This window comes from Microcebus murinus, chromosome 10 (assembly GCF_040939455.1).
Source record: "Microcebus murinus isolate Inina chromosome 10, M.murinus_Inina_mat1.0, whole genome shotgun sequence".
NCBI lineage: Eukaryota > Metazoa > Chordata > Mammalia > Primates > Cheirogaleidae > Microcebus > Microcebus murinus.
In genome coordinates, this window is record NC_134113.1 from 23,444,406 (window position 1) to 23,459,774 (window position 15,369).

Here is a 15,369-nt window from a genome sequence, read left to right on the forward strand (position 1 = left end):
GTGTCATCCTTGTATGCGCAGTCCTTGGCCTACAGTGGCACTTGATTATTATTATTATTATTTTTAGATAAAAAGAGTAAGAAAGGACATTTTTGCCAGGAAACAGGGGCAAACTAATGAATCAAATCTATCAAATGGACAAATGTATACTTGAATGAATAAGCCAAGTTTGTCAGGGAAATATTAATGTATCTATGAAAAAGAGATTAAATGACCAGCCTCCAAATGACAAAATGAAGATTTAATTTTTTTCCTTCTATGGATCATTAACATACACTTTATAAGCAAAAGAACTCTGGACAATTCCTTTGGATCTAATTACATCCTGATAATTCTAACAGCATTTCATCCAAACCACCAGGTCTAAACACTCCCAACTTGAGCATTTTTCTAGCCAATAAGCTCTGAAAAGGCCAGTCTATGCTACATCTAGGGAATATAAACAGTTGCCTCAAATCTCCATACTTTTCAGTCTGAATTCTTTTTTTCCTGGCTATTAGGGAAGATAATTAGATGAGCTGTAGAAAATATATTTAAATATGAACATTGGGTTATTTTACAGTGGTCTACCTCTCCTCTTGATAACTTACTTTCTACTTTGAACCTTTCAATATTTTGCAAATTTCTTACATTAGTTCGGAATTGCTTTTATGCTGAGTAAAGAAATAAGTTCAAGAAATTCTTGTGAATCTTGTGGGGGAGAATTAAATTAGGAAAGTTGTGAAACCACTTAGAAATCTTTGAATTTCTTAGAAATCTACTGAGTTTTCATATCATGGACAACATAAAGGGAGTGTTCAGGGTGATTTGTACTTGGGCAGAACCTAGTTTTAGACCTGTTCCATTCTAAACTGTTAAATGCAAAATGTGTAAATGTTATCTTAAATATCAAACATGAGCAAGGGCAATTCATTTGCAATTAATTTTGAACTGTCTCCAAAGTTCCAGTTGAAAACATGCTTGTTGTAATAAAAATTCCTATGCCTCTCTTAACCCAGCTTTTTAACTAATGAATTTAATTATGAAGAAAACTGCTGTCACCAAAGCATTCTTCTTAATCATGCCTGTGTTTATGACAAAAAAATGTCTGTTGCCATGGAAATTTTAGAGTCAAAGTTGCAATTTATATGGCTCTACTGAAGCGGAAAGCGAAAATAGGAAATGAATCTTTGGTAAAGAGAAACTTCTTTCTTAATATAGTTTTTAAAACATTGAAATTATGGATGGTAGATGGATTTTACAAGTGAACCTCATTTTGCATAATAGGCAGTCATGTAAAAAGTTCTGCATATATCTAATTTTAGAAAATCAAATGGTTTAAAATATAACGAGGGAACTTAACAATTGATAGAAATTGCACAGGGAATCTGCCTCAATTTAATTAAACATGTATTAAGGCTCTACTATCTTATATTAAAAATTAATATTTTCATAGATTGAGTTTTCTAAAATTGGGCATATGTATATAGTTTAACATTAGTTTCAAAATGAGTTTTAGTTGTCATTAAACCCAAAATAATAGAACCAGATGTGAACTACTCAATTACAGTTATACAATGAGCAGAATCCTAGCTCATATTTAATAGTTATTTCTTGATAGGTAAGCCAAAAACCATGCAAAGCTTGGCAGCCAAAAAGATGAGAAAGGTGAACGATGTGTTATTTTTAGTTTATGAAAAATATTACGTGCACAAAAAAAAGTAGAGACTGATATAAAAAGCATTCAGCTTAAGGAAGAAAATTTTGCAAATACAAATGAAACCTCTTTAGCATTCTTCTTAGAGCTCATTCTCCCTCCTTCATCTAAGAGGGGCCATAAGCTTGAATTTGGTGTCAATCGTTAACTTGGGTTGAAAATTTTTTTTTAGTATATATGTATATAACCATAAACACTATATTATCTCATTTCACCCATTTTAAAACTTTATATATAAAAATAATAACCTCCTACATATACCCTCCTGCAACACTTTTTTCTTTTGCTTAGCTTGCTTTTGATGTGAATTCAGATTGATATGTCTGTATTATTAATTCATTTATGAATATTGTTTAGAATTCTATTATTTATTCATTTATAACTTCTATATAATATCCTCTTATGTGAGCACACCATTATTATTTATCCATTCTCCACCTGAGGGTTATTTAGTAGGTTTTCTTTTTTTTTTTTTTGCCATCATAGTCAACGTGTCAATGAACATTTTGCACAAGCCTTCTTGGACACACGGGTAGGAGCTCCTCTTGTGGGATACCACAAGCAGTTCAAATGAGAGAAAAGAGTAGTTAAGCAATGGACTTCTGGGTCCACTGTTTTCTCTCCTAACCCACAGGTAGGGGCTTATTCAATCTTATGCCCACATGGTTCATAAAAAATAAATAAATAATAATATCTAATTGTTTTATGGATTGAAGATCTCCTTGGTGACATTATGTATAGTTCACTTAACATTCCAGGCTTTATGGACAGCCTGTAAATTCCAAGATACATTAGGAGAAACGATGTACTCAGACTCAAACTGAATGAAACCCAAAGGAATGTGGGACAAGCTCACATGCTCATGACGTCTTTGAGCTAAGGTTATAATAAGGCCATGAAAAGATAACAGCATAAAACCATGTGCCAAAGGGCACTGTTAACAGAGCCAAATGAGAAGGGCACCTGGAAATGTCCTAGGAGTCCTGAGAGGCAGACACCCTTGTGCATCATAGTCTTTCAAACTGGCATGGAGGGATTTGCATAATGTCCAGAAGGGGAAGGAAGGGCAATGTAGACCAGAGGCAGAAACCAAATTTCTAGTACTTTCCAGAAATATATATATTTTTTGCCTGCAATTCAGTGAAGGAGAACAAGTCAGCTGGGCTGGGGAATGTGTAAAGTGCCTACATATTAAGTGAATGCCACTGCATTTGAGCCTCTGAACAGCTGGCAGGTGGTCAATTTCTACAGCAATCTTTTGGAGATTGGTATGGAGAAAGATACGGGAAGCGATGAGGTTTTATTACCTATCACTTAGCTGCTGGCACTGGTGCTTTTTCTCTCCCTTCCCAAGTTTCCCTCCCTTTTTGTCTGTTTCCCTTCCTCTCTCCATTTCAGTTTGCCTCCTGTCATTCCCTGTTATAATTAAAACAAATAGAAAACATCACAGGTGTCTGCTATAAACCATTTGCAGATACTGTATATTTCATTAAAAAAAAAAAAAAGCAGCTGCAAATTGTGTAGTTTGGTCTTTTAAAAAATAAAACCTGAAAGACATTTCTGGAACTAAACACATCTTTCATCCTGGTAGATTTTGAATTTTCTTTTTGTTTGTACGTAAGCCCAGTTCATCATCATTTCCTCACTGCCTTGCACAGAAAGTTACAGCTTTAACTAGTGAGTGTTGCTCCCATTTTAGAAGAGATGAGAAATTTCTGGAATGATAGCTTAAAATGGGGAAACTGTGACTGTGTGGTCTGGTGCAGTTTTAGACAGTGTTTCTCTCAGGCAAAACAACACCCAAGAATAACAGCATCTGTAAGTAACTGAAACTGGAGAAAAAGTTAAAAATGTTCTGAAATGTTATATTATCTGCTATAGTTGGAAGAGACCTGCCCTCCCCATGGGAAACCAATATATTGGCACAGACAACACTGGGGACCCATCCCCCATGCTTTCTTGGGGCATCTATTCATTCTGCAATTTATTTTTGAAAATCTGCTCCTGGGGCAGATGACAGGTGGTCCAATTTTACCTTAAGGCTCAGCTATGTCCTCTCCCTTGACTTCTCAATTTCCCAGAGCCATGGAGTGTGTGCAAGCATTCAACTAGTAAAAGCTTAAGAGTGACAAAGAACAGAAGATGGGCATACACATTCATGGGAAATTAACATTAGGGTGAATCACACCTGTATTAAATAGGTAATCTGTGTGCCTTTCTTGCCCTTGATAGCCAAACTTTGCACAATAAGTTAAACTTCCAATATCGAAAAACTCAAATCCTTCAAAGTGTTCTCTAACCCAGCAGAAAACATTTTAAACCTCAGCCCCAGGCCAAAGGACTTGGAAGCCTTTGCCACATAAAAGCCATCACCATCCAAATGGCTTTTCTGTTTGAATCAAACTTTATTTCATATGAGGGTATAGTCATCAGGCAAGGCATTTTTTCCTCTGAATTGGCCAGGAAATATTTTCTTTTCTCTTTCTTTTTCATTACAACATGGCTTCCTTTTGGTCTTCTTGCCTTTTGTTTTTTTACCTTCCATTACACTTTGCATTCTTATCTTCCCTGGAGGCCATGGCATCATTCATTCTACTCATTGCTTTCACTCACCCAACATTTATTAAATGTCTACTTGTCACTCTTCTCCTCAGTCACCTGTAACTGTACCCTATCATCTACTGATTCAATTCCAAAGTCTTCATTCTAGTTCATTCTTAGAGCTTATTCTCCATAACTGTGCATACTCCAGATAAGTAGTAGGCAAGTCCATGTATCCTATATATTTTCATTTTTATGCCTCTGTTCTTCTATAGTGTCTCCACTTCTAGCAAATTTTTTTAGCAAATTTTCAAACACTAAAATCATTTTTATCCATAAATGCTTTGTTAAAGACTCATTTTCTCTCTGTAGTATTCTAGGATAATTCTATAATAGCTTGGTTTTTCTCAGACTTTGGAACTTCATGAATGTCTATGTTTAAAAAATTAGGAACCAACATAAGGCTGCTATTTTTTTCTTTTATTATCTAGTGAGACTATTTTCATTTTCTTTCTTTCTTTTTTTTTAAGTAAAGTATCTCAAGGATCAAGTAAGTAAGACTATTTTAAAATGCCAGTTACCAGCTACTATTACCATTGCTTCATAAAAGAAGGGCCTTTTTAACACCAGTATAAAGTGGGAAATTCATAATCTCAGAATAAAGGGTAATATATTAAACCAATTTAGCTTTAGAAAAACACATTTATGTTTTATTTATATATATATATATATATATATAGCATGAATATCCATCCATCCATTCATGGACGAACAGCTGGGAAGCATTCATGTGTGGCATTGTTAGATGCTAGACAAAATGAGTCAGAGACTCATGGTCCTCTTCCAGTTTGGCTGGGAAATGATACTCTTAGCACTCTATTACTATATCAGCCATTGTGCTAAGCACCTTATTATTCCATCTCACTTAATTTAACACACACAGTAATCCTGTGAGATAAATATTAATATCCCCATTCTACAGATGAGGAAATGAAAGCTTAAAAATTTAATTCCCTAAAGTAGCAAAGCTTGCAAGTGATGAAGTTACTATCCAAACCCAGGCAGATCTATATAATTCCAAAGCTGGTGCTCTAAAATTCTATGCAACATTGTCTCTAGGAAGTATAAAATATGGAAGGTCTAATTTGCTACAGATTTCTTCCCAAGCCCTGTGGAAAAACGTCCAAAGTTGAACTTGCCACATGTTAAGGTTTAATCCAGGGTATCTCAACACTAGCACTACTGACATTTTGAGCTGGACTGTCCCTTGTTGTGGGGGGCTGCCTTGTGCATTGTAAAATGTTTAGCAACATCCTTGGCCTCTACCCACTAGATGCCACTAGTACTCTCCACCAGTTATAACAACCCAAAATGTCTCCAGACATTGTCAGATGTCACCTAAGGGCAAAATCGCTCCCAGATAAGAGTCACTGGTTTAATCCAATCTTGCTGTATGGACCTGTCTAAAGACAACCTAAATATAAACTACTACAATCATGGGAATAGCTGCATGGTGTGCAAACTCATTTTCTATGAATAGCTCTGTAAGATAGTTTTAATAAGCAACAGCATTTAATTCAAATACCTTGGAAAACACTCCTTGGAATTATAGTTTTTAAAGAAATATAGCTTGTATCAGAAAACAATTTCATTTTGGTTGTTATAAGAGTATGGTTCCAGAAACTTATTTCAAACCAAGAGAAACAATAACTATTAAATCCTTTATAAGGTTACCTTAGAAAGAATACTCAGGAATAATCGACACCATCCAGTTGAAAAGGCTTCCTCCTGATACAATACAACCATTAGCAAGATCAAAAAGTCTCTCAAGGTCGATTATAGATGGAAGTGAGATATCAAATGGGATCTGAGAAAAAGCATAAAAGAGTTCATGAAATGCATTGTTTCAAACTGTTGACTAAGTACAATTCTCGAAATACTCAAATACCAATTTCATGTGAAAGATAGTTAACTTTTGTGCTTTAGTGAGGCACAAAGTTCCGTATCTCTACATTGCTGAAATGTCACATAAATCATTCTATATCCTCTCAAGATTCACAGATTAGCCTATAAAATAGCAAATACTTCTAAAAATATGGACTATTTATATTTATATAGTCATTGCACATGGTTCCAAATGTAGGACTTGTGGCCCAGCTCTAAGAAATGCTTTCCTTTATAACAGATTGACCTGTTGAAAAAACATCCCCCTGTGTCACAGTCTTGCCACAGTGACCAGGGAAGGAACAACAAATCATGCTTGGAAATCACTCCATCTGAAAGAGGCACCAGGTTACCACCACCGAGAGCTAGTGCAGCCAGACTCATTCTATGCAGGCTGAAAAATGGAAAATAAAGATTGCTTTTGTGGTCACAGCATTGGTTATTTGATTGAAGGAGGGCAGGGGGAGAGAGGAAAAAAATGAAGGAAAGAAAACAAATGTTTACTGGGGACCCACTTCATGCTGATCAAGATAAATGCTTTTGAAGATGAATGAGCAAATGCCATATAGAATGACCACAGCGAATTAGAGCCTTGTGGGTCTGAATCCTGGTAAGAAATTAGAGGACGAGTTTTTATTAATTTCTTGTCTGTTTGTTAAATGAACCATTCATTCCTTTTATTCTCAAGAAAGCATAACGAACCTAAATGTGAATATCACATTTGGAGTCTGGTTTTTGTTAACTTTTTCTTCACTTTACTGGATTAAAAAAATGGCAAAGCATTCCAGTGCCTTCTGTAACTTCAAACAATAGAGAGGTGAATAAATAAAAAATTAATACTATTTCCCTTCTTTGATCAATCCTAATGCAATCAATGTTTCCAAATTGGGAAGTAACCTTCTATAATGGCTTTTTTTCTTTTGTAAAAAATGGAATAATTGTTTCCATTATTTGCTTTTTAAATTAACTATATATTAACATAAGAGAAATCCCACCTTAATCAATTCAGGGAGGCAGAATAACTACATGGAGGTTAAGAGTGTGCATTCTGCAGTAAGATGAGACTGTCTGGTTTAAATTCAGTCCTCACCACATACCAGCTATGTGAGGCCAGGTAAAATATTAGATCTGTTTGAACTTTAATTTCTTCATCCATAAAATACAAACAATAATAGTTCCTATATCTTCTTGTTGTTACAAGGATTAAATGAGTTTATATACATATATAAAACACTTAAAGTAGTGCCTAGCACACAATGATCACTCCATAAAGGCTACATATTATTACCATTATTGAACACATCCTATTTAATGGCCACATAACAATTCATGGGCTGGCTGTATTGTGAGTTATTGAATTATTCTCCATACGGGTTGCTTCTTGTATTTTGCACTTGCTTGACTATTTATATATATCCTTGGTTACAAGTGCTTTTAATTTCTGTACTACTGATTCACTAAAGTTGTTTTATTTAGTCAAAAGGTGTTTACCTTTGACATTTTAACATTTATTGCCAGAATTATTTTCCAAATAGGTTGTGGCAATTATATTTCAACCAGCAATATATGAAGGTTTCCCTACATCCAAGGTAACATATTATGGAAGGTTACAAATTGTTATTGCTATTTTGTTATTTAACTATTATTGTTTATTAAGAAAACAAATGGAAACATTTTGGAAAGCTAACAGTAACAGGTTTATTAATAGGTTGAAAATATATGCATTTACCATGATTATTTTGGTTGTATCTCATTGTTATTTAACTGCACTAAACATTCCACCTATTTTATAGTGATGAATTAACTCATGTCCAATTTAATACCCTCTAGCAGTTTATTTTCAAAGTAGTATAGAAAGAAATAATAATTAGCATTAAAATATTTGTATTTTCTTTTGTGCTACATCTCTTCTATTGTGGAATTCTTCCCATGCTAAAGACAGGAATGGCTTTTTAAAAAACCAGAGTGGCCAAGTTAATTTTTACTTAACATTAGAGTTATCTTCATGACATAATTTATATACTAGATACAAATAGAGCATTTGGGCCTCTGACCCTTGTCATTGAACCTCCAGAAACAAGTGGCCAGTTGTCAAAGGATGAAGATTAATTGCTTAGTTTATTTATAGAGGCCACGAGTGAAAGCTGCAGATCAGAAAGATGAAATAAAAGCAGTTGTCACCCAGGAATTATTAATCCTTGTTGGTCCTCAGGAGAACACAAATTACCCTAAAATGTCATGAACCTAACCTTGTATTATTACTCCTTCCTTTCTAGACACCCTGGGCATTTAAAGACCTTTGATAGACAAGTCAAGTACTTCAAATTCCAGCTATTGCTATATGCTGAAACATAAGAGTCTATATTTTCCTATTGCTGAACACATTTTTAAATGTAAACTTCGGATTGAATTATAACATATAGACAGAAAAGGTGGATAAATCATAAATATGCATATGCAACTTGAATATATACATATATATATACTTTCAAAATGAGCACACTCATGTAACTAACACCCAGATCAAGAAACAGAACATAATCAGTACTTGAGGACTCTCCCCAGTGCTCCATCTCAGTCACTGATCAGGTGTGTATACACACACACACACACACACACACACACACACACACACACACACATACACATATATTACATATATTTTTTGTTTTTAATGTATATAAATAGAATCATACAATGTACAACATGTACTCTTTTGTGTCTGGCTTTTTTGGTCATTATGTTCTTAACATTCATCCATGTTTCTGAGTGTAGCAACGGTTTGTTCATTCTTATTGATGCATAGTTTTCACTGTACAAATGTATCACAATTTATTCATTTTTCCAGTTGATAATCATTTGAGTTAGTTCAAATTTTGGTTCTATGAATAAGCACATTTTTGGTGCACATAGGTACACATTTGTGTCAGGCATATACATAAAAGTGGAATTTGCTAGGCCATGGGGTATGCGTATATTCATATTTATGCTGATTTTACCAGTTTTCTAATTTACACTCCCTACTAGCAATGTGTATGGGTTCCAATTATTCCATATCTTCACAAGCTTTGATAATTTCAGTTTAAAATTTTGGCCATTTTGGTGTGTTTTACATGTGTCGAATATCATTTTATGTTTTTAATGTCATGTTCTTGACAACTAATAACTCCGGATTTATGTATAGGTCCCTTTTTTGAAGTGCAAGTCTTTTGTCCAATTTATACTGAGTTGTCTTTTTCTCGTTGACATATACAAGAATTCTTAATATGTTGTAGAAACCAGTCTTTCTTGGGGTATGTATAAGTATTTTCTCCCATGCTGTGACTTACCATTTTACCCACTTAATGGTATCCTGAAGTATAGTCCAATTTATCAGCCTTTCCTTTGTGACTGGTACCCTTTTAAGTGGATCCTATTTATGAAACCTTTGCCACCTCCAAGGTCATGAAGACATTCTCTTATGATTTCCTCTAGAAGCTTTATTGTTTTATCTTCTACATTTGTTTCTACAATCAATTTGGAATTGATTTTGTATATTCTGTAAGGTAAGGATTGAAGTGCATTATTTTTAGATTCCCAATTGACCCAACTCACTTATTGAAAAGACTATTCCTTCCTCATTGTACTGAGCAGTCACTTCTAACATAAATCATGGGACTGCAGATGTATGGCTCTCTTCCTGGACTCTCTATTCTATTTATATATTTATAGAATACAGTTTCTCTCTTTCTCACTCTCAGTTCTCTACCTCTATTTACCTATACTTACTTCAATTTCATGCTGTGTTATTGTAGCTCTTTAATAAGATTTAATAGCTAGAAGTTTAAACCCATCAGAGTTGTTCTTTTTCTGAATGGTCTTAGTTATTCTCAGTCCTTTGTACATCCATGTACATTTTCTGATACTTATAAATGATAGTTTTTCAAAAATTTTTATTTCTAATTGCTGCTTCTGCTATATAGAAATAAAATTTATATTTGCATTGATAGTATAGTAACTATACTAGTATAGTATATTTACACTGATAGATAGTAACTTTGCTAAATTCACTTATTCGTTCTAGGAGTTTTTCTGAAAACTATTTTGAATTTTTTATGTCTATGAATAATGAGAGTTTTATTTTTTCCTTTCCCACACATATACATATTTTGGGATTCTTCCTTTATTTCATTGGCTAAGAACTCTCATAGGGTATACTTAACATATGACTAATTGGCTTTTCAATTCAGGGAAAAAGGGAAGTTTTAATTAATGAATGGCAGTGTGAAATTACCTGCTACCAAAATTGTGTTCATATTTTTACTTACATCCTTTGCTATTTTTGTTAAATTTATTCCTAGGCATTTTCTAATTTTGTCACTATTGTGAATGGAGTTTTAAAAATTTCCACCTTACATTATTATTCCTAGAAGAAAGACATTCTTGATTTTTATATCCAGCCACTTTGTCACATTCTCCTAGTTCTAATCATTTCTAAAAACTCTTGAGTTTTGGTTTTATAATTATATCATTTACAAATAAATATGTTTGTCTGTTATTTCTTAATATTTATATTTACTAATTTGTTCTTCTGCCTTATTGCAATAACTAAAACTTTCAAAATAATGTTGATTCATGGAAGAGATACTAAGTATTACTAGTCCTAAACCTCTACTTATATTATGAATATAATTATAATTAGGAAGCTGCCTAAACATGGTCAGGGTAATTTATGAGACAAATATATTTTTAAATATTAAAATAAAAAAGCCACTACATCAAAATCATGAAGGCCAGGTTTTAAAATGTTAAGTTAGATGAAAATGCTCAATTTATCTCACAGCCAAAGGACATCAATGTCATAAATAGTTAAGAGTAAGAGAACCTAAATGTGTTTTAGGAAGTCAGAGGTAATATCCCCAGAGAGTTCAAGATTTAAAAAAATAAAATTTACAAGATTTCAAATAAAATGATAGCATTAAAAAGGAAAGTATTTCTTTAGCAGTATTTCTTGGCCTATATCTGTATAATCTTAATTTACCTGGACGGGTAAAGTGAACCTATATGATTTTTCACAAAGTAAACACACCCACGAGACATAGACATATTTTAAGGGACTTGCCCAAGGTTCCTTAGCTAGTTTGTGTCAGGGTCAGGATCCATGCCCAGATGAGCTGGCTGTTCAGAACACGTTCTTAACCACCTGCTGCACTGCCTGTCCCCAGCACCCAACTACGCTCTGAACTCCCTCCCACCACGTGTGTCAACCACTGGCAAGTCCAAGGCTCTCCATGCAATAGCCCTGCTCCCTGCAGCCTGCCGTGCTCCCACCTGACCAAGACTCCTGCTCCTCTCATGGACTCAGTGGCTCTCTGCACACCTATGCTTTTCTGGTTCCAGCTTTTGGAAATTTTATGGGTGGTTCTAGGGATTCCATAAGGAATGAGAAGTTTTTTTATGTTTCTTTTTGCTTTTGTTTTTGTAAATAGCTTTGAGTACAAATTGTCTAGGATAAAGTACTAAGAAATCCTGGTTCCTTCTCCTAAGTCAGGAAGGGCTTTGTGGAGAGAAAGAAAGAAAGCAGGTTGGCAGGTAGCAGACTGTGAATATGTTATAAGGAGCAATATTAAAGAAATGGTGATAATCTTGCCTGCCTAGAGAGGACAAAAGGCTGAAATAGCAAGAAAAGAGGAAAGGAAGTTCATCAAGTGGGGACATACTGAAGGGGTTCATTAAAATCTGGCCTGGACTTGAACTTGTTTTGGAAAGTTTTGAAAGCCATTAGAGAGTTACAAGTTGTCAATTTTTGACAATGTTATATTTTATGTGAATTTCTACATGAAAACTAGATTCTATCATAAAAATTTTTATTACTTGTGTTCTTTTGTTTCAACAATTTTCCTCCATCAAAAGGAAAATCATATCATCTTTGAAGTATCTCTGATTTTTCTCAATCCAATGAGTTTTTACTGAGCACCTACTCTGGGACTTTTTCTTCCCTCTCTTGGCACAGTGTCAGTGCCTTTTCATCAATTCTAAGTGTTCAACGACCAAAGAAAAAGAAAGAGGGTGCTGAGTTTTCCCTAATCAATTTGGTTGGCCTGTTCTTGTCATTGTTTAGTGGGATACTGAACAAGTGCAAGCTTTGTGATATGGATGGATTTAACTTTGCTTCCTTCCCAAAACCTTACGGCACAGAGAGCAAGAGCCATGAAAAATAAAATTTAATAGCTTGAAAGAAAGCAAATAGTGTTTTCATCCAGCATTCTCACACATAAGTTTCTCTACTGTGTTTTCTATCTCTTCTTAATACATCACCTTTTCTCTGAGATTAATGATTTATTGAATTTTTTTCTAGACCAGGGAAAAACATGTATTCCAAAGTAGAAAGGATAATATGATACTAACACTAGCTTAATTCAGAACCGATATCACAAATGACTGGCGGCCCATCTAAAAAAAAGTTCCAGATGAGAAGGAACTAGACATATTTGGTTTTACTGCATTTTATATGATTAAGAAAATCCTAATGCCAGCAATAATAGAGAGCATTTTCCTCAAACTAACAGAAACAGCACCCAACTCTTAGGAAGGTGAGAAAGGCTTTTATACAGCTCCACCAAACCACAGAAAATTTCGCACTTTGCAGAGAACAAGATTATCTTTTCATCATTCTAATTTTTGTATTGATAAAACTTTAAATATGATAGGAAAGGTTTTTTTTTTACATAATATAAGATAAAATGGTCATATTGATGAGATGGCAGAAATCTTTTAATATTAAATTTTAAAGAAATAATATTATTATAAAAGGCATTTTTCAGAGCACAAGAAAATTAGAAATTAAAGACAAGAAGTAGTAGAGAAAGCATGTGTGCAGGGAATTGGTTCAAATGTTACATTGTCTAAGAATAGAAGAATAGATTCTTCTTAAATCATCATCACCATCACCACCCTTGCCATCATCACTTTACAAGGACTAAGCCCCAGCTGTGCATGGTGTGTCCTTGAGCTGTTGAGTAGTTCACCTTTTAATAAATGATTATTCTTGGTCAGGCACAGAAAACCAAGAACATTTCAACAATGTAGGGGCTCTGTCCCCCTTCTCACATCTAAGTGGATGTTTTGAACCATGGCCTCTTTATTGGAATACAAGAAGAGAGCCTCCACAAAAGAAATATTTTATCTTTTTTTTTTTTTTTTTTTTTTTTTTTTTTTTAGCAGAGCATTTCCCAACTTAGGAAGAAATAAACTTTATGTCATGTTTATTGTTTAGAGTTGTGGCATAATAAAAAATAAATACTTAGTCTTTGTCCTGGGTTCCTGGGACAGGGCTCCTAAAACAGTTAGAATTTAATGTCTTATGCTGAGGAATGGGGGAATGATTAAATTCAATCATCCTCACCAACAACTAATGATTTAATTAATCGTGCCTATGTAAAGAAACCTCCATAGAAATTCCTAAGGTCAGGTTTTGGGGAGCTTCCAGAGTGGAAGGTGCTGGGAGGGTGGGGCAACAGGAGAAAGCATGGAAGCTCCACACCCTTTCCCCCATGCCTTGCCCTATGCATCTCTTCTATCTGGTGTTCTCATGCTATATTTTTTATAATGAACTGGTCATCATAAAGCACTTTCCCAAGTTCTGGGAGTTGTTCTATTGAATTATTGAATCTGAGCAGAGGGTTGTGAAAACTCTCGATTTTGTAGTTGGCCAGGCAGAAGTGTGGGTAGTCTGGGCACCTCACGTGGAGCTGGCATCCGAAGGGAGGGCAGTCTTGTGGGAGTGTGGGGCCTATGCTAACTCTGGGTACAGAAAGAACAGCTTCTCTCTTTCCCCAGGAAAGCATTTTTCAACACAGAAAGAAATAATAAAGGGTCCCAAACACGGAAAATTATCTTTAAAATGTCAAAAGCTCTAATTAGAACAGGAGGTCTATATTATATAACCAACAACCCCACAATAAAGTATATAGGGTGTAGAGGCTTAATGCAAATCCAGGGCCAGTGGTTCAGGGGTTATAATCAGGGGTTCAAAGGAAAATTTAAGAGAAAAGCTTTCCTTGGACAGAAATTTAACAGAAATGTTTATATTCAACGTGTTATAAAACTGAATGTCTGGCCGGGCGCTGTGGCTCACGCCTGTAATCCTAGCTCTTGGGAGGCCGAGGCGGGCGGATTGCTCAAGGTCAGGAGTTCGAAACCAGCCTGAGCAAGAGCGAGACCCCGTCTCTACTATAAATAGAAAGAAATTAATTGGCCAACTGATATATATATATAAAAAATTAGCCAGGCATAGTGGCGCATGCCTGTAGTCCCAGCTACTCGGGAGGCTGAGGCAGAAGGATCACTGGAGCCCAGGAGTTTGAGGTTGCTGTGAGCTAGGCTGACGCCACGGCACTCACTCTAGCCTGGACAACAAAGCGAGACTCTGTCTCAAAAAAAAAAAAAAAAAAAAACTGAATGTCTATTCCTTATTCTCTGTGGAGATGTGAGAATACAAGTTCTGATGTAGTATTTATATGTGATTAATTACATCATTACTTTTATTCTCAGAGGTTGGTTTTAAAGCTTTGCTAAGATCTCATTTTTATACCCTGGGAAAATGGTTTCTTTGAGAAAGGAAGCCTGAATTTATTGACTAGATATATGCTAGAATCTTTGTTTTACAGAGTTTTGTTCCATTTGTAAATGAACTGTTATAATGGAGGTCAAAAGAAAATGTGATTGAACTATGGGTTCACATTGTGTAACGTATTTATAATCATGAGTGGGTGACATGTGTTTGAAGCTTTCCTCTTACTTCTACATTGTAAAATAAGCTTTAAGCCAGGAATTATGTTTTCTAGTTCCTTTACAGTCTTCTAATTTCAATATATAAGGATTAGTTGAACATTCTTATGTATTTATCACTGGTCAAAGATCTTCACTTTTCATTTTTTAAGTCACTGATGCAGCTCAGGTTCCTGGGAAGCAGACTATCACATAGAACTTAGTTTTCAGGACGTTTATTAGTATTAGGGAATACCCTTGGGATCAACATCCCTGGGGAAAGAGAAGGAAGCAGGATTGGAAAGAGGGAGAAGGTACGCTGCAATATAGTCACAACAAAGGGTTTGGCCAACCCCGTGGGGAGCTGGAGTGAGGCTGGAGTGGTCCTTCAGAGTTATCCTGAAATTGGGGTTGGGGCTAGAGGGGTTGGGTCTTTGTGC

General features: G+C 35.0%; 1 protein-coding gene across 3 annotated transcripts in view; it reads right to left on the reverse strand.

The window, feature by feature from the left end:
- Positions 1-15,369, reverse strand: part of CFAP54 (cilia and flagella associated protein 54) — a 303,509-nt gene that overhangs the window by 13,216 nt on the left and 274,924 nt on the right. For all 3 annotated transcript variants that reach the window (XM_020287907.2, XM_076007090.1, XM_012775331.3), the window contains one exon: positions 5,972-6,104. In XM_020287907.2, the coding sequence (XP_020143496.2) occupies positions 5,973-6,104 (132 nt within the window). In that variant the 3' untranslated portion in view covers position 5,972. The remainder of the gene's footprint in view (positions 1-5,971; positions 6,105-15,369) is intronic.